The sequence below is a fragment of the Dromaius novaehollandiae genome, chromosome W (genome assembly GCF_036370855.1).
Source record: "Dromaius novaehollandiae isolate bDroNov1 chromosome W, bDroNov1.hap1, whole genome shotgun sequence".
Taxonomy (NCBI): Eukaryota; Metazoa; Chordata; class Aves; order Casuariiformes; family Dromaiidae; genus Dromaius; species Dromaius novaehollandiae.
Window position 1 is genome coordinate 34730892 of NC_088130.1, and position 26310 is coordinate 34757201.

At 38.4% G+C, this 26310-nt stretch overlaps 1 protein-coding gene across 2 annotated transcripts in view; it reads right to left on the bottom strand.

Annotated features, from left to right (window-relative positions):
• The window catches only part of LOC112980261 (leucyl-cystinyl aminopeptidase), a 68338-nt gene that overhangs the window by 17328 nt on the left and 24700 nt on the right, over positions 1-26310 (bottom strand). The window contains exons 2-11 of one of the 2 annotated variants that reach the window (XM_064500474.1): positions 26010-26114; positions 22273-23113; positions 18250-18388; positions 12888-13019; positions 10277-10397; positions 9429-9583; positions 8970-9083; positions 6707-6838; positions 3793-3924; positions 1040-1200 (exon numbers count right to left, since the gene is read on the bottom strand). In XM_064500474.1, coding sequence (XP_064356544.1) covers positions 1040-1200; positions 3793-3924; positions 6707-6838; positions 8970-9083; positions 9429-9583; positions 10277-10397; positions 12888-13019; positions 18250-18388; positions 22273-23090 — 1904 coding nt within the window. In that variant the 5' untranslated portion in view covers positions 23091-23113; positions 26010-26114. The remainder of the gene's footprint in view (positions 1-1039; positions 1201-3792; positions 3925-6706; positions 6839-8969; positions 9084-9428; positions 9584-10276; positions 10398-12887; positions 13020-18249; positions 18389-22272; positions 23114-26009; positions 26115-26310) is intronic. The other variant, XM_064500473.1, reaches the window with a different exon arrangement.

Below are 26310 nucleotides of genomic sequence, written 5' to 3' on the forward strand. Positions count from 1 at the left end.
AGAAACAAAAGAATAATTAAGCCTAACAATCCTCCTTTTCTTCCCTAACCTTTCAGCCACACATCGCTTTCCCTTTTCCCCACAACAAATTTAAAACAAAGCCCTGTAACTTCCAGCATTTCAAGAGGGAAATTCCTTTCAGGCCTGATTCTGTAAGATGATACAAGTGACTCAGTTCCCATTAAGATTTCAGTTCCCATGAAGGTTTCAAACAGCTAAATAAAAATATCTCTAATATAACTAATTAATCTCTAAAATAATTAATATCTCAAAGGACTCAAACTTACATACTTCGGTTTGCTACAAAACAGTTAAGTTTCATGATATTAGGCCCATCTGCAGTAAATTCAGTTCTGCAATTGTCATCAACTGCCTCACCTTTGCTTCTTCAGCATTTATCTAACTACTTCCCTTTATTCTTTGGTACAGTGGACACTACCCCTCTCATATTTAGCTAATGTCATGCATGTGTGCTATTTTAAAAACATTAAATCAAAAAAGCTTTGATTCTGCCTTGTATACTCTTCCAACAAGGCCCAAAGTGCACACTTAATATGGATAGAAAGAAGCAGAGGCTCTAATATAGGTCATATGCTATTTCTTTCTTCAGAGCATTTCCCATTGCAACTGTAACTTCAACTCACTCTGCTTTTGGCTTCCAATTAACTACACAAAACTTCCTGAAATCAAAAGAAAAAACTTTACCCGAGAGATTCACCTTTTGATATTAAGAAAGCTGAACAATTCATTCTACTACTTACTGCAACTCATCATGTCAAATTTAAAAGCTTCAGGAAAGCATGTAAATAAATTTAATTTATGAGGCAAGACAGAATTTTACTAATTGCCCAGGTAGAAACTGACCAGGATCATCAGTTATTTTTCAAGGCAGATATTAGATCTTTGTGTTTCTGTGCAACGTTCTCTTTATTACTGCCTACCTTCAGAGAAAATACTAGACCTCCTGAACACAAATGGGAAAGATATACAAATCTGCAGATAGATTTTAATGGATAGGAAGTAGTAAGGAGGTAATAACCTTGCATCTGATGTCCAATTTTCTGGCTCCACACGATACAAAAATTTCTCCTGTTGTACTGAGATGTTCTTTCCTTTTCGAACAACAGTCACTAAAGGAAATCCTTTATGCAGAATCCATGTTTTCATTAACTTTTTTACATCTAGTGTTCCATTGGTAATCTATATATTAAAAAGAAAAAAAAAATCATTCTCCATAATAAGAAGGTGGCAAATAAAGAATAACTACTTTTAAACCTCCCTCCTTAGCTCGTCAGGTAAGTAGTAGAAGGATTTAGCACCTGTAGAGAGTCACTTTGACACTGAGCTTGTAAATTTGGTTTTCTTAAGTAGAAGGAATCCCAGCCAAGCAGTGGAAAGAGAAATATGAAAATATCAGTTATGTAAAACTGATATATTGCAAAAATAGAGCCGAGACCATTACAGAAGAGAAAGTCATGTTAAGTGTACATTCCCCTGCCACCCTTTTCTCTTTCTCTGTTGGTAGTACCTGGCTGTTTCAGGTTAGAGGATATTATTTATTCTATTACGAACATTAGAAATTGAATTGAAATGAAGATGTTTTACAAGAAAGAGTTAAACTTCTTCGTATGAAATACTCTCTCATATTAATTGGTTTTTTTTTTCATCCCACTTACCAGCCTTTATATAGCTTAACCCCCAACCTCCCTCTAATCCTTTAGTAAGCATTTGTGCAACCACATCCATACTGATGGGCATGTACTTTATAATGTCTATACATCTTTGTCACTTTACTAGCAGAGATGATCATCTGACCTTCAAAAGGCAGTATGCCCTTTTACTTACAAAACATGCATTTTAGGTGGAGGTAACACAAACATAAGGAAATTAACATATCGTTATTCAAGTTACATATACTTTTGTACCAACCCACCCCACGTCCTTCTCTAGTTGCCCTCATCAGCATCTTGTTGCCCACTGAATTGAATTCAAGTTCTCTGTCCAAACCTACAATAATGTATGTTTTACCTTCCTGGTAAAGGACTACAGTATTTACACAGAGAACAACACACACAAAGCATGTGCGTGCGCGCACGCGCGTACACACACACACACACACACACACACACACACACACACAGAACAAAACAAAAAAACAAAAACCCCACCCAACCTTAAACAGGGTTTTCAATTCCAGGGAAGCAATTCTCTTTAAAAGCTTAAAATTTATAGAGGTTTGAAAACTACAAGTTTTTGGAATTTGGCAAAATCCTCTTCCTCTGACCACCTCCAATATATAGCACCGGTCACCGAAATGAGACTCTTGTTATCACAGGCAACTACATTATGTAATCTCTTTATAAATTGCCCAAGACGTACTGAATGGTTTCACTCTCACTTTCCTTTATCATTATCTTTTTCTTTCCTTCCCAGTATATTTTGAAACCACCAGGAACTCTACCAGGTCAATGCCAATCAGCCAAGAAATAAAAATAATACTAAAAGATGATGAGAGGAACGTTAAGAGGCAATGAAACTAATCAAGTCTGATACTTGCATCTAGTCTACTTGCCTGTTTTACATCTCAGTCTTTCTGTGTTAAAATTTTGAGCCACAAAGACATGCAGAAAGATTTGTTTCTAATCTATATAAAGCCTAGCTCCAGATGAGTAAATTTGGGGTTAGTGCCACTGAAATAATTTCATTCAAAAATAGAAAATTTCCTGAGTCAGATAATCAAACTAATTCTGTTAGAAATGACAGGTTTATATTTTTACCACAGTAATAATTGATTTTATTGACGTATCTTAACACCACAGCAGCTCCTGGCTCCAATGAAAGCAGGACAAAACACATGAGAATTATTTTACTCTCCTTCCTTCCAGATGAGGTAGACAGAAAGCTTATTTGCTGTGTTATAGATTTTTCTTTTAATGCTGCTGCAAGTTTCTCACCTCCCCTCCAATTACGACTTCTTCCAACTTCTGTGGGAAGGCAAGACTTAAAAAATGGATTATGAATTGTGCTCTACAGACGGCAAAATCTATGATCAAAGAAAAGGCTGTTTTTATGACTGAAATTTTCAAACACATTCAGTTTTGACCTAAATAATATGAACAAAAGGAAGAAGATCCAGTCAAATTGTTCAGTATCATAGATTTTTACTATTACAATAAATAGGGAAAACAACCCAAAAGGAAACCAAAGGTCTTCATCCATGATAATACTAATGATTTAATTGGCATAAGGGAGACTAGAACACACACTTTACTCCAATACAGCCTTTTGCCTTCCTTCCCATTTGAGAGCTGCTGCCCCCAATGGTCCCTGATGGTCTGTTTTCCTGCAATTCCAACTCCACTCATTGAAACAGAAGTTATCACCGAAACAAAGTTACACAAGTAGTGAGCATGCCAAGATGTAAATACTGTCTAAGGAATTTAGATTCAGCTTTTGTATAAAAGCAAAGTTTGGTCCTGCATTTAAGATGAGTAGTTTTATTCCAGTCCTAACACACTAACAACCGAACTCTAGAGATGCTGACATGTCCCCACATGGTAGACATGGTAATGCATACCCACTTCCAAGAGGTTTTAGGACACTATTGAATGGAGTTCTAGAAGCCACAGGAATCTTCATATCTGTATGATGGAACACAGAACTGCCACGAGCAAAAAATCTGAAGTATCTATCTGCAGTGTATTATCTTATTTTCTTTACAAACAAGGAAATAAAAATCAAAATCCACAACACACACGTGAAAAACAAGAGCAGAATATCAAAGATGGATACCTCGTTCATGCTGTCCCACAAGTCATCACTCTTGGTGGATCCATAGCTGTGATTATGCAGATATACCTCAATGCCAGCTTGGAAAACATCCTTAGTGAGGTAGTGCTTCAGCATCAACAGAAGTGAAGCCCCCTTAGGGGAAGAAGGAAAAAAAAAGGGTAATTTAAAGGGAAGATATAGAACTTGCTGAAGTATATACAAACTATAGCACTGTCACAGTACAAGAGTAACTCAGAAGCTGGTAGATTTTATCCCAATCATCTAAATTATCTTAACAGCCAGTTGCTTTGGGAAAAAATATTTTTGAGTATCTCAAAAGCTCCAAATACAGCTATAAAAAAGCTAATAGTTTGGAATTTTTTTCTAATTAACATAATCTAAAATATACTGCTTTCTTACTGAAGTCTCTCTGCTGGCTGTCATATTTCATTAGCAATAATCATCTGTATGGTACAGAACTGCACTTGTGAGACATGGTGTTTGATAGTTATATGTTTTGCAGCTAAATCAAAAAACTAAAACCATCGGCGGGGGGGGAGATACATTGGTAAGCTGGAATTCAAAGAAGTGCATTTTGACAGTGTTTAAATACACACATGTTTTATTAAACAAGCATATTAAGTAGCTAATTCTGCAAAATACTGAATATTCTCTTTAGTTCCAGTTTCAAAGTAGCCAAGAATGTATAAACAGAAAGGTGTTTCTGCACAGTTGAAAGCCATTGTCCTTCTCCAGAAACACTCCTACACCACAGTCATTAATCAATAAATTGCCTGAAGAATTGCACACTGTATAACTGAATGCAGATGAGCAGCTATAGTCCTTGAAAAGTTTAAAGGTATACTTTACATTTATGATACTAAAACATGTTTTAGAGAAAGGATTAAGATGACATTAAAGGCAAGATTTTCATGAGAGCATGTATGGTTTTCACAGGTTCCAAATTAAAGTCTTGGAATTCCATAACATCTTGCATCAAACTGAAGTCCACCTGAACAATGTTAATCTCATCTACTCATGAAACAGTATGAATACTCCTTACTAAAAGCTTTAAGAATATGGACATTCTTTCCTTTCTTGAATGCATACTTAAGCTATAGCTCTACTTTCTGGTTTTCTCAGGAGTACTTACTGTCAAATGCTCCCAAACACTACTGTTATACCAGGTGGATTGCTGTTCCACCCCTGAGTGTTAAGGCTATTGATAGTTTGCAAAACAGCCAGGCTAAAATAATTTTGTATAGCAATTTCTCTTCCAGGGCAGTAAAACGTAGAGACCACCTATCCATCTGCGTCACTTGGTAGTAGAGTAAAAATGAAGCAAGCTGTGAAATTCAGTAATACTCCCCATTAGCTGATTAGGGACTATGTTGTGAGCGTCTTCCCACTCAAATTGCCAAGAGTATTAGCTAAGATAAAGAGCCAAGAGTAGTGGAATACAAAGATGACATGCATGAATGAAAAACAACACAATGAAAGCCTCTCAAATAGAGGAGCAATAAAAAACAAACAAACAAACAAACAAACTCGTTTCTTACACTGCAAGTCCAAAACTTCTTTGGTTAGCTTCTAAACTCAAAAATCTAGGTTGTTATGTCTCCATCCAAAAGGTGCACATAGGTACCCTTATGAAAGATTTGGCAGCAATAAACTAGTAGAAATGTCCTAATGTAACGTTTTACTAATCGGCTGAAACTCTGGCCCAAACACTTTTAGAATATTTCTATTGAAATTATACAGAATTTTGATCAAAGAGTGACAAATTTATCTCTGAAGTTACATTGCTACAAGCACAATCATGCAAGGTTTGTAGCTTCCAGAGGCTCCCAAAAAAGGGAACTACTTGAGACAACCACCACCACCTTGGAGCATGAAATAAGTCGTGTCTTTTGACATACAGCTTAGGGACTGAAAACGAATCCATTTCACAGCCAAGGTAAGCTGAAAAATCACACAGCTCTGTTCTTGTAGTTCAGAAAACAGAAGAAGAGAAAAGCAGAAGCATGCCACAACTGTAAGTACTCCATTCAGCTTCTCAGACTACAGAAGGATGCCAGACAACATGTTCAGCTGTTAAGTCTTGCAAGAAAAAGGGGAGGAGACAAACCAAAACAGCTAGGGGAGCTGCCCTGCAGAGGGCAGAGGAAGATGCAGCGTTAGACTTTTCAAGGGAGCAGTTGCTGTCCCCAAGGTTTCCCATTAGATGACAATATAAACAGCATGAAAAAATGAGAGCTAACCCAGAAGAGAGAAAAGGCTTTCCTCCAATACTGCCAAAAGCACAGGATACAGTAGCTAAAGACTGAGACAATACAAGTAAAAATTTGGCAAACAGAAGTATTTGCTCTCATCATGCTTTTCTGAGTAAGGCACAGTGAAGCTTTAAAAAGAAACTTCATGCACAAACCTCACTACACATTGCAAATACATATAATCAAGTTGCAGATAACTAGGTACGCTGTCAAATTGAAATTCCAGATGCAAATGTCCACCTCAGGAAGTCTCAAAAATATTGTTAAAAACAGGGACTATAAAGAGGAAAGATGGTTTCAATACATGCCTTTTTGTTACTGTCTTCTTAAGCACCTCTCACAGTCTGCTATCAAAGAATATATGGCTAGTTGGACATTTTGTTTTGCCTGCTGTGTTCCTTTTTGTGTTTTCTTGAGTAATTTATTTTTGTGCTGAGGCATGCACCAAGCAGAAGGATATTATATTAGGGCACATAAATTTTTTTCCTAATGAAAAATTATGTAGCTGCTCAGAAACATTATTGAAATATCCTTGGGAACAAGACTGTTTGTGCTATGTGTAAACCACCCCAAAATGACCGTCAGCACACGCCTACTTACTCACAATCCCACATCCATGTTTACTATGGCTAATCACTTTCCAAAGACTTTTTTGAAGTTACCTTTATATAAGAAAGTGCATCAAACATTTCTTCAATCTGCTCCGAAGACTGAACAGTGGAAGAGATTGGATGTGAAGAGTTCAAGGAATCCTTCATCATAGCCTTGAAAATTAGATTTAGGAAATCTTCATCCTAGAACAGAAACATTTACAAGTATCCGAGAAGCCAGAACATACATGGCAAAAAGAACAATAAAACTTGTATCAGATTAGTGGAAGAGCAGGACAAAGACAGCAGTCTGCTCATCTGTTCTTCTCTTCGAAAAACTGTGCTAACCATCCTGCCAATGGAGGCAACAAAAGTATTGTCAGGGTACCACTTGTGAAATCTACTCTCTTCCTGCCAAATTTCAGCAATGGTATCTCAATCTTGAGTAACCCAGACCCTTAAGCCCTTGTCTCAGCTTAAAATATCTTGAGCACTAGAGAAAATAAATGTAGCTAATAAACAAGCAAGAATCTGCCAAATTTCACATTTGGCACAAAATGTTTTCAGTTCATTTATGGAAGACAAGGATTACAAAGCATACTAAAGTCGTCATTCTTTTAACGTTAAAAAGTGAAGCCTACAGTGAAATTACTGACTGCATAATATTTGTGTGAATGAGAACACTGTCTTATCTAATAATCCTAGTACCAAAGTTTCTTCTGTCTTTCCTTCTAGGATGAAGATATTTGAAGTTAATACATGGTACGTTTCATCAAGAATTGAGCGCATACTTCTTTGTACAGTTTCTGCAGAGTAGGAATACATTTTACCATGTTACAGGAACACCCCCCAACCCACCTCCCAAAAACACCACACGCCAGCATATAAGACAATCAAGATGCTCTTTAAAACAGTTAACATTTTAAAGCTATTTTCTTTGAATGCAGAAGTTCCGAGTGAATTTTTACTTTTAATAAAACACTTTTTGGCACCACCGTGTGGTGAAGTTACATGTACGTGAAGGCAGCTTGCCAGGCAGTTCAAAATGAAGCACACGCATTGTATGACTAATGTGTTCTTTTTAAACAGCAGACTAATTTTGTCTCCTCCCCTCCCTATGTATGTGCCCAACAAGAAGAACGGCTACATAACCACACTTTCAGGCAGGCATCGACACAGTAACAAACTCAGGCCAAACGAACAAGCTTTTAGAACACCCAGCTCTGGAAAATAAATTTACAGAACCAAGTTACCAGCCCAGGTTCCTTATGCAGTAACTAGGCAGAATTAAGAGCCCAGATGCTGAAAAGCTCTTAACAAGCAGCCAGGATGCTGAGCAGGGCCCAGTCCAGCACGCAGGAAACAGGCAGCACCACTTAGAGGTTTTTTATCTAGTGACTCTCTAATGCAAACTGCATAAGCAGTCCTGGAAGCAGAGCCGAGAACTGTCCTCTCCTAAAGAAGTATCTCTATACCAGGAGGCAAATTTAGCCTGTGCACTGCCCCCTCCCCTCAGTCCCACCAGTATTCCTTTCTCTGCCTTTATTCAATGATTGAGTTGCTTTACCACCCACAGTAGCGGATATCCTTTCCTTGGAGGTGAAAGATTATGCTTGAAGCCCTCACGTTATCCAGAGCCTGAGAAGTTAGGTCACTCAGTTCCTGAGTAAGTCTTTAAATCATCATTAGGTTATTATATCAAAAAGCTTCCTTTTCCTTCCACCACGTTTACAAAGAGAAGCGCTTGTGGGATTAGTGCTTTGTACTATTAGTGTATTTCAAAGCGACCAGAATCCATGGGTGGGACCATAGCATGTCATTAGACCAAGTCCCCAGTCTCTGAATCCCAAATTGGTTTAGACGCAAGCAAGTACCAAGATGATGACAAGACAAGAATGACTCCAGGCATATTTGGTAATCTCTGGTGCTGCCTAAGTCTACCAGGAAGAGTGAAAACTGACAAACTTGGTCAACAACATGCTTGGACTTTCAGTATGTAGATTAAATTATAATTTGGTACACAGACACAGCTTCTAATGACCACTATTTTTCAGAGAATATTTTAGCTATGTAACAAAAGAAAAATTGCACGTAGACATTTCCAGACATTTCTGCACATTTCTAGTTACCTCTTCACTAACAAGTGTTAAGAGAAAACCAAAATTCATTAAAAAAACATTACCTTCAGTGTTATCAAAGTGCCAAAGCAAAAGAAATAATTTAAATGGTCCACAAAGTAAATTTCAGTGTGAGTTCATAAATATCAGTCCTTTGTGGTCAGTATTAAAAAACAGATCTTAGTGAAGATAAAAATCTAGTTATATTAAGCACTTACTGAATGTAATTCTGGAAAGATCTCCTCCATGGCAAAGTACTCCATGAAAGTGGCAAATCCCTCATTCAGCCAAAGATCGTTCCACCACTCCATAGTTACTAGATTGCCGAACCACTATGACAAACCAAAAACATAATCCTTTTTCTCCATAAATAAGATACATTCTCACTAAAACCTACGAAGTAACAAAATGAGTACAGTGACACTCCATTCGTCCTCAGCTTTATAAAGGATCTTGTGCCAAAAGAGTTTAGTCGAAACCACAGTAATGTTTTTGTATGAACACCTCAGTATGTAGATCATAAAAGAGCTGCACTCTGCCTTTTATACTGGAGATAATACAGCATTCTGAACAGATATAACATGCACCATAGTCACGGTGAGGGCAAGGAGGGTAATTAAAATGCGAGATGACTCCATTTTTTAAAAAAGCATTTAAACGATTCAATGATCAAATACCTGATGGGCCAGCTCATGAGCTATCACCGCAGTTATTAGCTTTTTATCCTTTGCTGAAGAGGTTTTGTTGTCATATAAGAGAGTTGTTTCTCGGAAGGTGATCAAGCCCCAGTTTTCCATAGCACCTGACTGAAAATCAGGAATAGCTACGAGATCTGGAAAAGATTTGAAAGAGGCTATGGTTATTGTTGAAAATTGTTAATTAAAGCAATTCTGTATTTCAAGTCTACCTATTGCATTACATAAGCCCTAAAAAACTCGTTATTTAAATCCTGTGGCTCATTTTCAAATACAGAAGCCACCCCTAGATTTATAGTATGTTTCTCTAGCAATACTCTACAACAAAAAACTTTAAAGCACTACATAAACCCTGTCTAGAGATCTTGCATGGACACAAGTAACCAGCAATTGTTGCTGCTACTACTGAAGGCAGTGGTCTTAGAAGACTGCATTTAAGAACTCTGCCAGTCAGACACACAGAATAGTCAGGCTGCACATAACAGACAGGTGCACATGTCTCACAGAGAGAGTTTTGCATCTCCCTATCCAAGCACATAATGTTTAGAAGGACACTGAACTCTTCCTTTGATGTAACATACAAGTCTAAACAATACGAGGTCAAAAAGCTCACAATTTTCCAGCTTGGGAACCACTTAACACTCATGCCCAGCCAAACATTTAGTCAATTTTTAAAATAATTTTTGGGAAGCCTTATTTCAGGGATGTTTTATATTATCTATATTTTTAGCACATTTTAAAGACAGGAAAATTTCCCTGTATTTGTCAGAGTTGATTACGGTTTCCTTTTTTGTTGTTGTTTGAAAAAGGAAAGTTCAGAAACGCCTTACCTAATTTTTCAAGAGGATAATTTATTAAAAAGTACTTTTGATAAAATTCCAGAAGCTTCACTGATGTGTTTAGAGCATATCCAACTTGGTTTAGATGCTGTGGTATGGCATAGATGGATACCTAGTCCAAAAAGAAAAGAAAATATTTCAAAATGTACAGCCACAAAAAGCTCTAGAAGTAAGAAAGAAGCAAGTAAGAAAGAAGCAGGCAGAACTCCCCACAACAGACAGGACCAAATTCTGCGGCACACTTTTGGGACACACATAAGTTACAAACACTGATTATCAAGCTGTCTTTGAAGATTTTTGCTACATACAGAACATACAGACTATCCAATTAACAGAAACGTAAGCAAAGACAGCACAAGGCTATCAGCTGTTTTATGACACCTTTAGGGCAGTCCTCAAGAAGGGTTTGCACAAACAGGAGTTCATCTATTTCCCCTTCCACACCCCATGAGTTATTAACTGATCCTCCCTGCAAATCTTGATTTATTTGTAATTTTCAGCTATCACTATGACAACGCTAATACCACCTGCAAGAAATTCACTCAAGAACTAATGATTTGCGTCAAGTTCATCCATTCCCCTAAGCTAGGGGCTACATTAGATTCAGTGTAAAAAGCTTTCAAAAAATTGAGAATTTAAAATCTCCCTCCACTCACGCCAAGGTAGCTACAACAATAAGAACTTTGATTAGGTTACAAGATCCCTGTTCATCCAGATTTAGGATGTCTTCTCACACATAAAAAAAACGTTGAGACTAATTTTTTTGTTCCCCTTTATATTTTCAGCCCTAACACACACACACACACACCCCCCCAAATCAACAAAACCACTGACAAGAAAACCTTAATTTGGCCCTTCTTGCGAGGCTATGAATCAGAACAAACAACATTTCAAATAGATGGATAGGGTGCCCTTTTAACTTTTGAACAACTCAGAACCAAGCACACAGCAGCAGAGATCTAATCCAGTGTTGCTGAAAGTACAAAGCCTTATCAGCTGCAAATTGTAAGCTTGAAAACAAACAAAAAAAGCTATTTGGGATCTTTAGGGGTCTGGAAAAAGAAATCATTACATTACAAACACAAAGCAACTTTACACACTCCAAGTTTGAACTTGTCATTATAACATCCATGACAATAAGCTTATTTTATGTGAACCAGTTAGTTCAGATTCTTTCACTCTACAGGCCACAAATTGCTGGAAGTTGAGACCACATCTCTAGAAAAACATGCCCTCTTCTTACAGTCTCCCCAGGCCTATTACCTTCTGTTGGCAGTAGAACATCCCACCACCTAGACTTTGGCCTGACTTGCTATGATCATTCTTACGCTTTCTCTCCTTAAGCTGATAAGCACTCCTATACATTGGTAGATTCCTTGGGACTGGGTGCCTTCTAAGCTCTGCTGGACTTCCCTAGCTTGGTTAAGTCTTAGGAGGCTCAAAAACCCAGGTCATTCTCCTGGTCTTTTATTGCTTCTAGTGGTCAGAATGAAGGAGGAGCATATGCAAGAACCACTTTCCCTCAGTCAGAATACATCATTCAGTCTTCCTCTCCCCTCTTACATGCTTTGCTCTGCCATAAAATACTTCTAAAATACTGACATGAAAATGCTAACAATCCATGCAAGTTAAACTCACTATTAGGAACACAGAAGAGCATACCACAAAGACAGTTGCTTCAGGCTCTCTGCAAACATGAAACTTTTAGTACACTTGTTACTATTCTCCCTGGTAGAGGACAGGCTAAATGCTTTTGCCAGAAAAGAAAGAGTTTAATTAAAGAGCTGAATAGCAGTCACAAGGGCTGGGGAGAAGGGGGGGGGGGGGGGGAGATGCAGTTCTTCAAGCTAGCTTCAAGCCACCTTACTAAGCTGTAACTAGAATTACTTGTCCAAGTCAGAAGGAAAGTGTATTGATACAAACCCAGTATCTTTACCTCTGTATGCTAGATTAAAGAGATTTAGACAGACCATGCTAACACTTTGCTAGCCTAGAAGATAACAATGCTCAGTACTGCTTCTGAAAAGAGTTTCCTCTCCCCCTGAAGCTCTGTTAGCACTAACCCCGCTGGCTTTTTCTAGGCAGATACTGACACTTCCCACATATCACCACAAAGGGGCAGTTCCTGCTACAGCCATGAAAATCACTGCTCATATGAAACTCTTGCACCTCTTGTAAGTAAGATTAAGGAGGCTCTTTTAGTATTACCATATTATTTATTTATTTACTGTAATTGCACACATTGCAGGAACTGCTCACTGACCCTGCAGACCAAATCCCTGCAAAGGACGAAGACTAAACAAGACCAACTGCTAGACTGACGAAACACAAAATAATTAAACAACTGTATTAAAGTGACTAAATACAGACTTATAGTTGGTCTGAAATTGCCCTACTGCAAAGCATTTGGGGGGGGGGGGGGGCACGCTGGATGTAGCTAACAGGATTCTGAGGATAAAGAGGCGCATAATTGCAGCCCTACTGGCACACATGGTAAAAAGGGTTTTGTGATGTAAATAGCATGTAGGCTTTTGGGGGTAGGGGGAGGGCTTTTTTTTTTTTTTTTTTTTTTGAGAGGGTACTTTGAGGGTAACAAACATACCAGAGTCCCATTAGTTTCCTTGCTGATGTTTTTCAAGTCTGCAACAATGAAGGCTACCAAGTAGGTACTCATCTTCAAACTCACAAAAAACTCATCTTGAACAATTCCATTTGTCACAGGAGTAGTGGCTTTCTGCAGGTAGAAGGAAATATTGTTACTATTGCAGTCAACAGAAGACTAAGACATGCAAACAGTCAGTGGTAAGTAACAGAATTACTTCACAAGTGGCTAGCAACAGCTTATAACCAAAAAGTAAAGATGTTGTGCAAGTTTGCTTATGATTCGACAGGATAGACAAGACCCACAATCCATATTTAAATTAATCATAGTTTAGTAACTTGAGGAGACCTTGAACATTTAAGCCTACTTACCCCAAAAGTACATTTATTATGCAGTATTACGAGACAACTGCATTGTTGCAGAGAAACCTTTCATTTCTTTTAGTTCACACTTAAAGCCCCCAATATAAAAGCCCCCACATGTTTTCTGGAACTTCATAAATGAATTATCATTTGTTCCCAGAAAGCAGTTCTACTCAAATAAAAATGCACGAATAAATAAATAAATATATGATTTTAAAAAGCTATTTTTAGACAAGATTGTTTTAGATCAAAAATGATCAACATTCAACTGCTGTAAAACATTCAACCGCCACACTGGAAGATGAATAGATTTTTAGGCCTGAACAGACAAGTATAATTACCCAGCCTGATCTCTATATATGAGCCTAATACCATCCTATTTTGTACATGCACAGAATTTCATTCTTCAACTTCTTCAGCAAATCCATAACCTGTCTTGACTACAGCTTCTCCTTCATAAAGGGGAGACAACCTATCTACTGCAGCTGCAGATAAATGGTTTCCAAAGTCAGTTATTACCATAAACAACACTAAAAACCTCCAAAACTCAAATTCAAAAACACACGCAACTTACTTCTAGCCTGAATTTGAGTCAGCCACTATATGCTGCCATATTGGCTGTGTATATGCTAGTTGAAGCCCCACTTCTGAGATCTCCTGCCCATGTAGGTATTTATAGACTGGGATGAAGTTCACCCTTTAACCTTCTCACAGATAAACTAAAAAGCCTGATCTTCTTAAGTCTCTACATCCAGCATAGCGTTCAAGATCTGCAGCTATTACAGGAGAACTTGTACTTCCCCCTCCGCCCCCAACAGACCTGTAAGTATTTGTTTTTAGAAGTGGGCCTATCCTAGTAATGATCTGAGCAACGTAATACTTCAGCACAATTTGATCCTCTCATTCACATCTGGTATTTCTTTCTTCATGCATCCAAAAATCAATTCACTCCTGTTCGTTACAGGATTCCACTGGATGATCATGCTACCTAACAGAACACTCAATCCAGGCTAAGCCTAAAATGTAAGAATTCAGCAAGTGCAAGAGCACTTACAGGATCAAGGACAAATATGAAATCAATCATAAAAACATGCCAAGAAAAATAAATTTTATATATAAAGCATTAGTATTGTTACAAGAGAACTTGCTGGTACAAGGAATGTCATTGAGGAAGCATACTTTTACAGACACCCTTGTAGATACTCTACAGTTTTTATCCATTTTTTTTTTTATTTTGTACAGTCACAAAAATATTTTCTTGTAATTCACAAGCAAGGGAGAGAAAGTTTTCTTGAAAAACTGCAAAACACCAAAGGCACCACTTCTGAACCCATTAACCAACTCCATGTTTGGAAGTCATGACTCTACAGCAAAAAGAAGGAATTATATAGTATCAAATAATAAGGAGCTGGGGGAAGGGAAACAACAAAGAACAAAATTGTTTGGAGCATAAACGGATAAGAGTAAGGTAACTGTTTTCAATTTGCTGTTTACGCATTAGCAAAATCATTAATTCACTTGTTTGGTATGTTCTTATTACTTCTTGATAAGTTTTAAATAAACCTGACCTGTTCCTTTGAATTGAGAACTAGCGTTTGATCCACAGCACTAAATATACAGCTTCACTCCTGTAAAGATCTTTTTTGATTTCTTCTTTGTTCCACAACTGGAAGCTTTTCAAATCTTTATTAATCACACAGATAAGGGAGCAACCAAATGTTAAAACAGAGATGGGGTGGGAACAGGAAAAGAGCAGATGATAATTTTTAATGTGCTTTTAAACATTTCATCATAAAAATCTCAATAGAAGTTGCAAACAAAAAAAATGGACAAACAGGACATCAAGAGAAAGGTCAGATAGCAAGAATGAATGCAACAAGACAGAGAATGCAGGGAAGGGAGGTGACAACCACTTGATGGAAAAGACTAACAAGAAGGTAGGAGGGATCTCAGTTTAAAGGAAGCACAGCAGCTTCTGCCTATAGCACATGTAGGTAGCTGAGAAGAACAGATGTAGTACTCAAGGCAGAAGAGGAAGGACATTTGTAGCTAACACAAATGGTATGACAAAGAGTGGCAGGAATGAAGAAGCCAAGAAGAGAGGTGCCAGAGGCATTATGTCATCTCAAAAGGAATTTATGATGCAGGAGCATCATAAACCATTTGAAGAATGATTGTATGTATGGTACCATGCTGGAACCAAGGGACGTAGCAGTTTTTCTTCCCAGTCCAGGAACAGCTAGTTATATAGCTAAAGTGGCCAATAGGGAAAATTCATAATATCAATGTTTAAAAATGATAAAAAGGCACAATACATCCTATTTTTCACTACACTGAGAATGGTTACAAGGTCACACTTCCCAAACCTCCATTTTCAGATCACTTTATCTCCTTGAAAACAATATTGCAAGAGCAATGCAAGGAATGCTACTCCGCAGCAAGAAAAGCTAGAAACTTGCATATAAATGAGTCCTGAGGTGAAGAAGAATAAAGAGATGCATTAATGATCTTACAGCAAAGGTAGCTGCTCTTCAGCAGATTTTCTCCATGTGGTTGACACCTTGTAGTGTGCATGTATGTCAAGTATAAAACATTAGTACCCTCTGACAGCACCAACAGAGCTGCCAGCTGCTCTGTAACAGCCTTCCCAGCTGAGCAGGGACAGATCGGGTGGGGAGCAGCTCCCTCCTCAGCACACAGCCCCACAGATGCATGCTTTGTGTGACTGGGAATGCAAGGCAGAGGTTATGGGAGGATGCAAAAGTAAGGCAAATAACAGTCTTTCTTTCCCAGATTTAGTTTACATGTCCCCACGCTGCAGGAGCCAGCTAGTTCCAGATTAATCACAGGATGATCCTCAGACAACTAAACAAGAGCTGCCCTTTCAGGCATGTTTGTTGAACCAGTCACTGAATTCAAGCCACAAAACTTGGCAACACAGAGCGTGAACTCCAAGCAGCTTCCCTGCAGATCATCTTGGGAAGGCTGGAACAGCTGCTCATAGCTGCTGACACTCACCGTGCACTGCGTCAGATGACCCACTTGCAAATTTACAGGAAGACACAGCCTGAACTCTCACAGCCTTGCCTGATGCCACGAACAAAAGTGCTAGTTCCCCAGATGAGACTTCTTCCTGCCCACAAAGTTGCACAAACACCTTGCACAAAAGATAGGAAATCTGAGTGAACTCAGGGGAGAAATTAGGGAAGCTGATGGAGTGACTAGATTAAGTGACCAAACAAAGCGTTTACTGAAGAAGGCAGGTGAGAAGGGATGTACCCCCTCATATGGTGGGAGAAAGGCAAGGAAGTAGGTATGCCTGCTGCCATAGCGAGGGCCACTGCTTATTCTTCTGGACAAAACTATTACCAACAACAGTGGGCATTCACAGATATACTAAAAGACAGCAGGCAGGTAATGCTTCTCATTTCAAGCCTCTGAATAGGAATTAAAGATTCCTAAATAGGGGATTCCTAAATAGGGGAAGTTTCCAGAAGGAAGCAAAGAGTCATAGTGAAGACATGTGATTTAAAGGACAGCACTGTGGATTTTAAGGTAAAATGAAATAGTAGCACCTAATGACCCTGACAGACATCCTCCTTCCTAGAGCAGCAACAGAATCTGCGAACAGAAGCTTGCAATAAATATCTTCTACTTAACTTTATGAAATTTTCCCTGCTTTGCAAAGACTCTTTAATTAACCCCAACCAATTTCCTTAGCTAGCCAACCACAGTTGAAGTGGAACCGATGGTTATTTTCCCCTCCACTCCATCTGTCGGTCATTCTCAGCCAAGCTGGCAGCCAAGGGGCTAGATGTTAAGGGTATATCAGGGTATATATGCTTTTTATAGATGAAAAACTACAAACCTGTTTTATGAAAGCTGCCTCAAGCCACTCCTCCAACTCCTAGCAGAGGAAAGTGAGCTAGCACCCTTCCCTATTTACATAATACAGGAGAGTTGTCCAGCAAAGTCTATATTGCAATTCTATCAGTGAAGAGAACAGCAAATAAAATACTTTTAGGGCTGGAAACTAGTGTTGCAATCCTGTAAACGTAATTGTTGAGAATGACCACAAACCCATGAACTTACGTATTCACCCAGTATGAGCAAGAGATTATTTCACATTAGATTGGTTTTCAAAAACAGGATAGCTACATCAGCACCCGAGTCTTAGACAACCTTCTGGAATCCTAATTACACTGTGTACATACATGCTCCACCAACACCAACTGCATAGTTTTTTCCGTTACTGGTTAGATTAATACTAGTATTAATCAGTTTCTATCGGGTGATAAAAGCTGATAAGTTTTTGATGAGAGGGGACCCCATCCAGAGACAGAATAGGTAATGTTAGTCTTGCTAGACTGTCCAAATGAACAGGTATCTCCAAAGGCTTAATGGTCATCATAAAATACAGATATGCTCTTACAAGATTTTGGCTGCAAGGGTCTAGCTGACTGGACCTCAGACCCCTCATTCAAATGCTGGAGTTGAGTCCCTATTCACACCCTATTTCCTTTTGCTCAGGCTTAAAAGCACATCCTTCCAGATGAGGCATCCCTTTCACAGATTGTTCCCAGGGTACACATACTACTGATAGATATGTTCCAGTCTTCTGCACATGTGCAATATCAGCAAACACGGAAACCTCAAAACAGTATCTTAAGGTCGTTTGAGACTGATGCAACCAATAACAAAAATCCTTATAAACAGTGATACATTTACGCGCAACAGGAATCCCTCCTGTAGCCATTCAACTGTGCCTACGATACCATCCCTACATTATGCAGTGTATTAAACAGTTGTTTCCTCCATAAAGCTACTTAGTCCAAGCCCTTGAGGAAGAAACAGTCACTTCTTTATAAAGTCATACAGTTTATAGCTTACCTGCTCAAGTCAACCTGCTAGCCATCATCGCAACAAAAACATAATAAAAAGCACTTAAACAGATTACACAGAGGATACCTCTACTAAAATTCCTCCACAAAAGTAAGTACCTTTGGCATATTTGACAGGGTGGAAAGTTGTTCATCTCTCTGGATCTTGATTAGAAAGGTAGCTTTAAATGCTGGTTCATCAAAGCATGGAAAAGCAGACCTTGCTGCCAGAGGCTCAAACTGAGTTGCTGCAAACCACCTAATGAAAAGAGTAGAGGAGAGCAAGTTAAAAATATGAAAAGGAGAAATGTCAGCTTCTGTATATTATAGAACAGTCATTTTTCTACAAAAAACTTTTAATAGCTCAATATGGCAGTTTTGCTGTGGCAGATGACTGGATTGGTCCAGTTACTAAGTGTTTAATTAGGATTATAAACAAAAGGTTTAAGATCAATTGTTTATTTGAGGGTTCATCTGCTAGGCTGTTTTTTGCTTTCTTAGCTTATACCTGGAACAACGCAATCACAAAACAGCCACCAAAATATAAGCCAATCAGCTGCAAGTCCCTCAGTAAGAAAGAACAAAACTTAAAGCAAACTGAAAAATTCTTTTAGTAGGCATGCCCACTAAATGAAAGTTTTGAAACCTCAGTGGCAGAGAAGCCACAAGAAAACTTTTGCACCTAACCATTGAGCTTCCTTCTGCAGCTGCTCCCACAATTCATCTGACCATCTCCCTGCTCCCTTTGCTGGCTAGGAGATGGATGCTGTGCAAGCCCATGCACTTGTCTGCCTTTAAACCCACAGCTAGCTTTATCAGAGGAGCACATCATCTGTCTCCCAGAGGTGCATGTTCCCTCCTCCTCTTGAGTATTTTGATATTAACTAGCTGCAGAAATTATGGCTTTTCTTAGAGGGCATCTTTGAGTTGAATTCTACAACACAACCCCAGGAGCTCAACAAGAAGTTTGCTCATTCAAGTCTAATTAAGGGCTAAATAGCGGAGAGAATAGCAGCTCCAACTACTGCTAAACTACCCACAAGTTTTCGTTGTTGTTTCCCCCCCACAGCTTTTCTTTTTGTCCCATGGAGAGCAAGAACTTATTCCAGATTTTCACTCCAATGCTTTTGAACCTACAGCTTTTCTGAGGAGTCACATTGCTGCCTATTCCTTAGAATTTGCCTCCATTTCTACTTTCGACTTCTTTACTCTTTTCTTCCCCTCTCACCAACAGTCTTGTAGTTGGTGTCGTGAATTTCATATTTTTTCCTTTAGCCTGAGATTTTACAAAAGGGGGAAAAAAAAAAGCAAGGAACCCTTTTGCATAAAAATATAAATAGGGCTCAACTTGTGCCTTTTTTTTTTTAGTTGAGCCCAAATAGGGCTCAACTTACTGCCTTTTTTTTGGCAATAGTGAGTCATCTTGCCATCTGATAGATTTTACTACTTTTCTTACAATGCAAAAAAAATCCTTCAAAAAAAAAAAAGAGACTAGTCTATAAGAAAAATCTTTTTCAAGTTGCAATAGCAACTCAATAGCTCAAGTTTTACGTTAAAATGTAATAAAAACAGATGTCTTGTAATAGCCTGTATTTCTAAAACAACCAACGTTAAGCATATAGTGCCCCTGGAAATAAAAAGGGGCAGGAAAGGCAATGGACATGCTGGTATAAGCAGAAAAGTTATCTGAACAGGATTTACTAAAAAAATACACAAGTTAAAGGGTGTACTACATCCTCTCCCTGAATAAAAGTAGGTACTGCTGCACTGAAGGGAGACCAAAAAAGCAACACCACCACCACCATATAAACCCATACCAGTGACGGATCATCTTTATCTCTGCCCAGTTACATATCCTCTTTCTATTACAGTAAATACAAGGAAAAAACTTAAAGCTCCAGCTACATCAGTCTAGGAAGAAAAATTGAAACTAAAAAAAAAAAGAGAGTATTTAAAATGCTTTAAGTGCTTTTTGCCTTCTGGACTCTTACTGCAAGGACTCACTGCACTTACTCTCATTTCTCTTCATATTTCATGGTAATGCATGTCTTGTAATGTTTGTGATAAGCTACTTAGCTCTGACAACATTTCATTTCATCCTGTGATAATATTCTTCTGATGCAATCTACCCTTTGTGATTCTTTATTATCTGAGGCATTCCCATGACAGCAAGACAACCTTTGGCATTTTCTTTATAATGCCAGAGTAAAGAGGCTATCAATGACTTTCCAAATGACAAGAGATTATTCCCAATCATCAGGCATACACTAGAACATTTTACTGCATGCTCAGGAACAACCTTTTTGTAAGAGGCTTACAGAAAGCATTTTCTTCCTGAATAGTCACCTACGTTTGCACCTCAGTAAGACAGATTCATGTTCGCCAGTCAGAGACACAGGCAAACTGAACAGAGTGCAGTAATCCTTCAACTCAGATTTCTTTCTTTAAATGCTTGATCCCTTAAAAAAAAGCCCCCAGACTACATCGTGTAAGGACCAACAGGAACACGTAGGAGGGAAAAAAGTTTTATCTCAGTTACTGATCAATTTAAGAACCAGGTTATGCTCTACAGTTCCTCTGAACATACCAGTTGTTTTAGCAGCACCAGTTGTTTCCAAATATATGCAAACTTCTTCTACACTTCAGTAGTATGTCACAGATGTACTTGGTCTATTCAAGGGGAACTTTAAAGGTAAATTGTATGTAGAAAAGATATTTGCCTTTTGGTTTAAAAGTCTCTTGTTAGTAGTGCTTAGAGAGAGGCCTGCTGAATCTAAAACAAGGTTTGCTGTATTTTTATTTAAAGAGTAAAGTAATAGGAATACTTCTTCCTTATCTTGGGCACCTTCCTAATGGTCTAGGAAATCATCTTTACAACAAGTAGCTTTTTTGGTTTTATTTTATTTTATTTTTTTTAAGATGAGCTATCCTTGAGGGACCTGAATAATCCAAGCGTGAATGAAATACAGTGATTAGATCTCGAGAGAGAAAAATTATGACCAATTTTCCCATGCTTCTGCTTTATTTTTCAAGGAGTCTCACAGAAAAAGCTAGTGACAGCTCAATGAACAGTTTTGTTTTAAAGTCAGTGAAAATAAATAAAACCCCAGTATGATCCTCTCTCCAGAGGATAACTTCAAGCCTACATTGTCAATTTGTAAAAGGTCAGGCTGGTGGTGATTAATATTAAATTCTGCATTCCCTTTTCAGGGAACAAAATCTACTTATTAATGCTTTGAGCATTTTCACAAAAACTCACTCTGGTAGCAGAAATTTGTAACTTTGATAACACTTTTTTCTTGCTTCTTCCTCAGCATCACATTCCCCCCTCCCTTTTGTTTTTTAACTTAAGGTCTTAGCATTTCTTAGAGCAAGCTGTTAAGTGTTTATGTCCTTATTTTATTTAGCAGGTTTTTTGTAGACCCTTCTTGACTACTTTCCTGTCAGCAAAGGAGTCTGAACTTGATCCAGACTACTCTTTCCATTTGTTTCCATTTTTGTTCCTAAAAGACCTGCATAGACTGATATGTTCTAACAAGGACGTAAACAATCCTAACTCTATGATCAGCCTACAGCCCCTCTTAAAGGGGGTGGAGTGCGGCGTATTCTCACTAGCCTTCTTGGTAAGAAAGCACTGATCCCCCACAGCCACGTCCCTATCTACCAGCCAAGAACACCTGCAAAGAGAAAAAACAAACAAACAAAAAACCCCCACACCACAGGTATCTACAACTACAAAAAAACACACTGAACTGAGGAAGAGGCTACCCTGCCTTAATCAACTCGCCCACAAAAGACAGTTTTTCCAAATAATGCTGATTTTATTCATGGATAACTTCTCCCTCCCAGACAGCTGATCTTTGCATAAAGTGTCAACAACACAAGGGAAAAGTTAAAGGATTTTTTAAAGTTCGAGTTTAAAACAATAGGAGATTAAAGATCCATTTTGTCCTATAGGGATTAATTGTAGAGATTAAAGATCCATTTTGTCCTATAGGGATTAATTGTAGAGACCAAACATTCAAGAAGCGGGGAATCCAACCCTCATCATGTGTCTCAAAGCACAGTTACCAAAAATCAGACATGCACATGAACACAACCTACAGAAGTAACAGAAATGAGAAGCAGCATTTGTGGGCATACCTTTGCTTAGATTTCTCATCCTCATAAGAAATTTTGTAAAAACCATAGTAGGTATCTGATAAATTAGATGAAAACTCTATGCTGAGGGTGTAATTCTGTCCTACAAGAAGAGCTTCGGGAGCCATGACTGCAATCTGGTCATGCAGTGGGTATTCCAGGAATTCCACTGGCTTTGCTTGATTCCCTCCTGCTGAAGTAACGGTTGCCTTGGTGATATTAAGTCCTGAGCTGTGAAGCACAATCTTCCAAGTTACCTGGATGACGTTAACCACTATTTTTACAGAACCTGCAAATTTCAGAGTGGTTAGGTTTGGCTGCAAGACAAGATCATAATGCAGTGGTACAACGTCAGTAGGAAGCCTAATTTTTGCCCATGGAAATAGTTTTCCATTAGTTGCCAAAGGGTATATTAGTTCCATTGTATGGTTTTTTTTATGACAGCCTTCTTTGGTAAAGGTACATTTGGGAAGAAGATAAATCACCATTATTACTGAAATTGCAATCACAAGAACAACTGTGCAAACCACCATGGTTCTCGTAGAGGGCACCGAGCAGGAGCCATCCGGACTTTGTCTATAGCCAGCCATGTTATTCCGGAGACCGGAGCTTCTGTTCATAAAGGACATCCCCAGCAATTTCGCTGATGATTCGTAATCCTCCTCATCATCATCCATTTCATGCTCTCCAAGGCCACGCACCAAGAGCCGGGAGCTCCTTGGTTCATACTCCACTTCATCGGGCTCCAGGGGATGTAAGCAAGGCTCTTTGGCAAGATCAACCACATCAGGCTCTTCTTCAAACATACTGTTTTCAATCATATTCCTGGGCAACTGAATTCGATCTGAAACAGAAAAGAATGTATGTTACCTGATGAACAAAAGGCATGATAGTAATACCTCAAAGATAACTGACTGAGCCAAAGCGCGGGAAACACTAAACAGCACATCCTTTCAAGGGCTCTGTTATTCTCTCTCTCAGATTTGTTTTCAGAAAACATTTCTATGCCTTTCTGCCTACTGTAATTTTAGGTCAACAAGATAACATCTTGTGCATTTCTGCACTTCAAGAAGATGTCTCCCTTGCACATAGTTGACCATGTCTCACATCATGACTGGGGATCAGCTACATCACTGCACAGCACTCCCACTGCATTGATGTCACTGCCTTGGCTACATTTTCTCTATCCCAGTAATCCATATTGTATTCAACAAAAGTAGTTAAGATAGAAAACTCTCTATGTTGCAAGATAAACCAATACATTTTTAAAGGTGTTTCTGAATATGCTAGTTACTGAGTTTTTTATTAAAGGAAAAACTACCAAGGTGCTGGCAGATACACACATAAAATATCAGTTTGACCATTTTTCTTAAAACAACTTTTCACTCAATCCCTGGAAAAAAAGGAGAAAAAATAAGTGCATATTTTTCTTGCACAAGAAGGGAAATATAAAAATTACAATTCTGATTGAGCTCATCATTTAAGATATAGCTCATACAGTCCTTGAAACATTCCCTGCAGATAAGAAACTAGATCAGGGCCAATCAGAGAAAAGCTTGTCTCCTTAAAATTTGTCTTTAACAGTTAACAGATCACTGAAAATACAGTATAAAACAAGAGTTCAAATTCCTCTCAATTTTAACAAGTGTCAGATAGGCCTCCTATTTCACATGTAACTACATTTTAATCAAGCCTCTGGTCATGTCTATCTTTCGGCTAACCTGCTCACTGAAAAGTAGGGAAAAATTAAAGACACTGTGGGTAAGAAGTATATAGAGGGAACTGGTCCTGGACACCCAAAACTGGATTACTTAAAAGCAAGAAAGCTTGTTTTTATACCAAGTCCATATCCAGTCCACCATAAAAATCTTACAAATGATTTTGATTGGCTTTTGTTAGGATACCACAGAGCTGTCTGGAGGGGAACATAGTAACTTGAATGGAAAAGCCCTCCATACAGAAGAGATTTCTTGCACAAAGAATCCTACTACCAACTTTTTAGGCCCTTGCAATATATAAGTAATCTGAATTAGGTCTCTTCTAACAGCTTCTTTCTAAGGGAGTAGACAAAAGTTTTGCTAAACTCATGACTTCAAATACAAAATTAAGCTCCTTCAAGCATGAAGGAACTCTTGTTAGCCAAGAAAAAGAAAAAAAATCACATCAAGCCTCTATCCTCCATAATCAATGTTTTCATAATGAGGAAGATAACATTTTCTTTGAATCTAGAAAATACAGAAAAGTAGGTTGACTTTTAAAAGTTTTTGACAAGAATATATTTTTCTTGGAGCTTGATAGGGTAACCTACAGCTTGAAATATCAGTGCACCTATAACACATTACTGATTTGTTATTTAAAATGCTAAGTTCCCATCCAATATTTTATGTTAATATTTATATATAAAGTGATAAGATGAATAGTTTCAGGAATCTAACTGTATCTAGCTGGTTGATAGGATACAAGTCTTGAAACAGACTAGCAGAAAAAAAAATGTTGGAGGGATGTGTAAAGTTTCATTTGGGAAGTTTGAGGGTAGGAAGGGTTGTTTTTTGAAGTCAGGTTTCTATATGACTGAAGCTTTCAAAGATGAAAATAAAACACCTTCAAGAAAAGAAGCAAGGACTTCACCCACACACAAACCACATATTCCAAAACCTTCAACATTTACTTTAAAACATATCAAGAGTTCCTGTTGAAAGGCCACAAACTCTGTAAACTTCAGCGCTGGTGGCCGTAACACTGAAAAGGATGGAGCAAAGACTTCTTTCAGCCCATGCTCCATCCACCATGCTTTTCTCTGTGTGATAACCCTGTACATTAAACTTCTAAACATACTTAAGTCTGCCACTTCTTTCAGTATTAAACTGACAGACAATTCTGATCCCTTCAAAATAACTTCATAAATAGGCACCTTGCATCTCAAACCAAAAACTATTCAGTTACTTTACAAAAGGTCAACTCCAAATGTTTCTCCGCAAAGATTTTAAATAAAAATGGAAATAAAATAAAAAAAAAAACTAAAAAAAAATGCTATCCCACACAAAGCAGTAAGAGCTAGGTGCACTGGTCAAACTCAACAAGCAGTATAGAGATGGATTACAGCAAGCAGTTTACTGGAATTTGGATCTACCTGCTCACACCTTCTCCCAGTGTAAACATGCTGCCCTAATTATGAATAGGGTCACAGGATAATTCAGGTAGGAAGGCACTTCAGGAGGTCATCCAGTCCAATCTCTAGGCAAAAGTGGTTTCTGAAAGTTGCTGTCCTTACAGCATTTCCCAGTACAGTGCTCACGTTCAAGTGTTCAGGCCCTGGTTGTAGTTCAGTGGTCCACTACTTGTCTCTACATTGTAGCATGTGTACTTGCATATCAGACAGACTGGAGGCCTTGCACAGCAAGGAAATAGAGAGTAAGGAGTTCCAAGACAGAACAGATAGAAAACTAGTGGGGGGGGGTGGGGGGGAAATGTGCAAGGGAAGCTCTCTTACAATTCTTCTATACAAGAATAGTTCACAGAGAATCGTCTAAACTACTTTCATGGTGTTTTCTTTTTGATTATTCCCTCAGCTGGCTGCTTTTCAAAACTGCTGGCTAACTTCAGTCACATTTGACAGCAGACTCAAGGATAACCAAATTCCTTAAAGGTCCCACCCCCATCCCACCCCAAAATAATCAGCTGCTGGTAGGAGAAAGACACACAAGTCAACATCTGGAGGAAAGGCAGGTATTAAAACTCACATCTTAACCACTCCAAAAGGTAGCTGTCAATCAGTACAGAGCTCCAACCCCAGCCATGGCACCTGCTGCCTCATGGCCAGCAAGAGGTAGAAGACAGGGGAGGCACTGCAGAAGGAAGGAGGAGAAAGATAACACAGGAGATAAATCTGGCAGAAAGTAGGCTTCATCAGCTCTGCTGCTCACAGAACCATTTGCTTTTTCAAGAGCTTATTATCTAATACATTTCTACCAAAGCAAACTACCTCAGTATTTTCAAAAACCCTTCAGAACTTGTATCTGTACACTAACAGCTCTTCTGGTC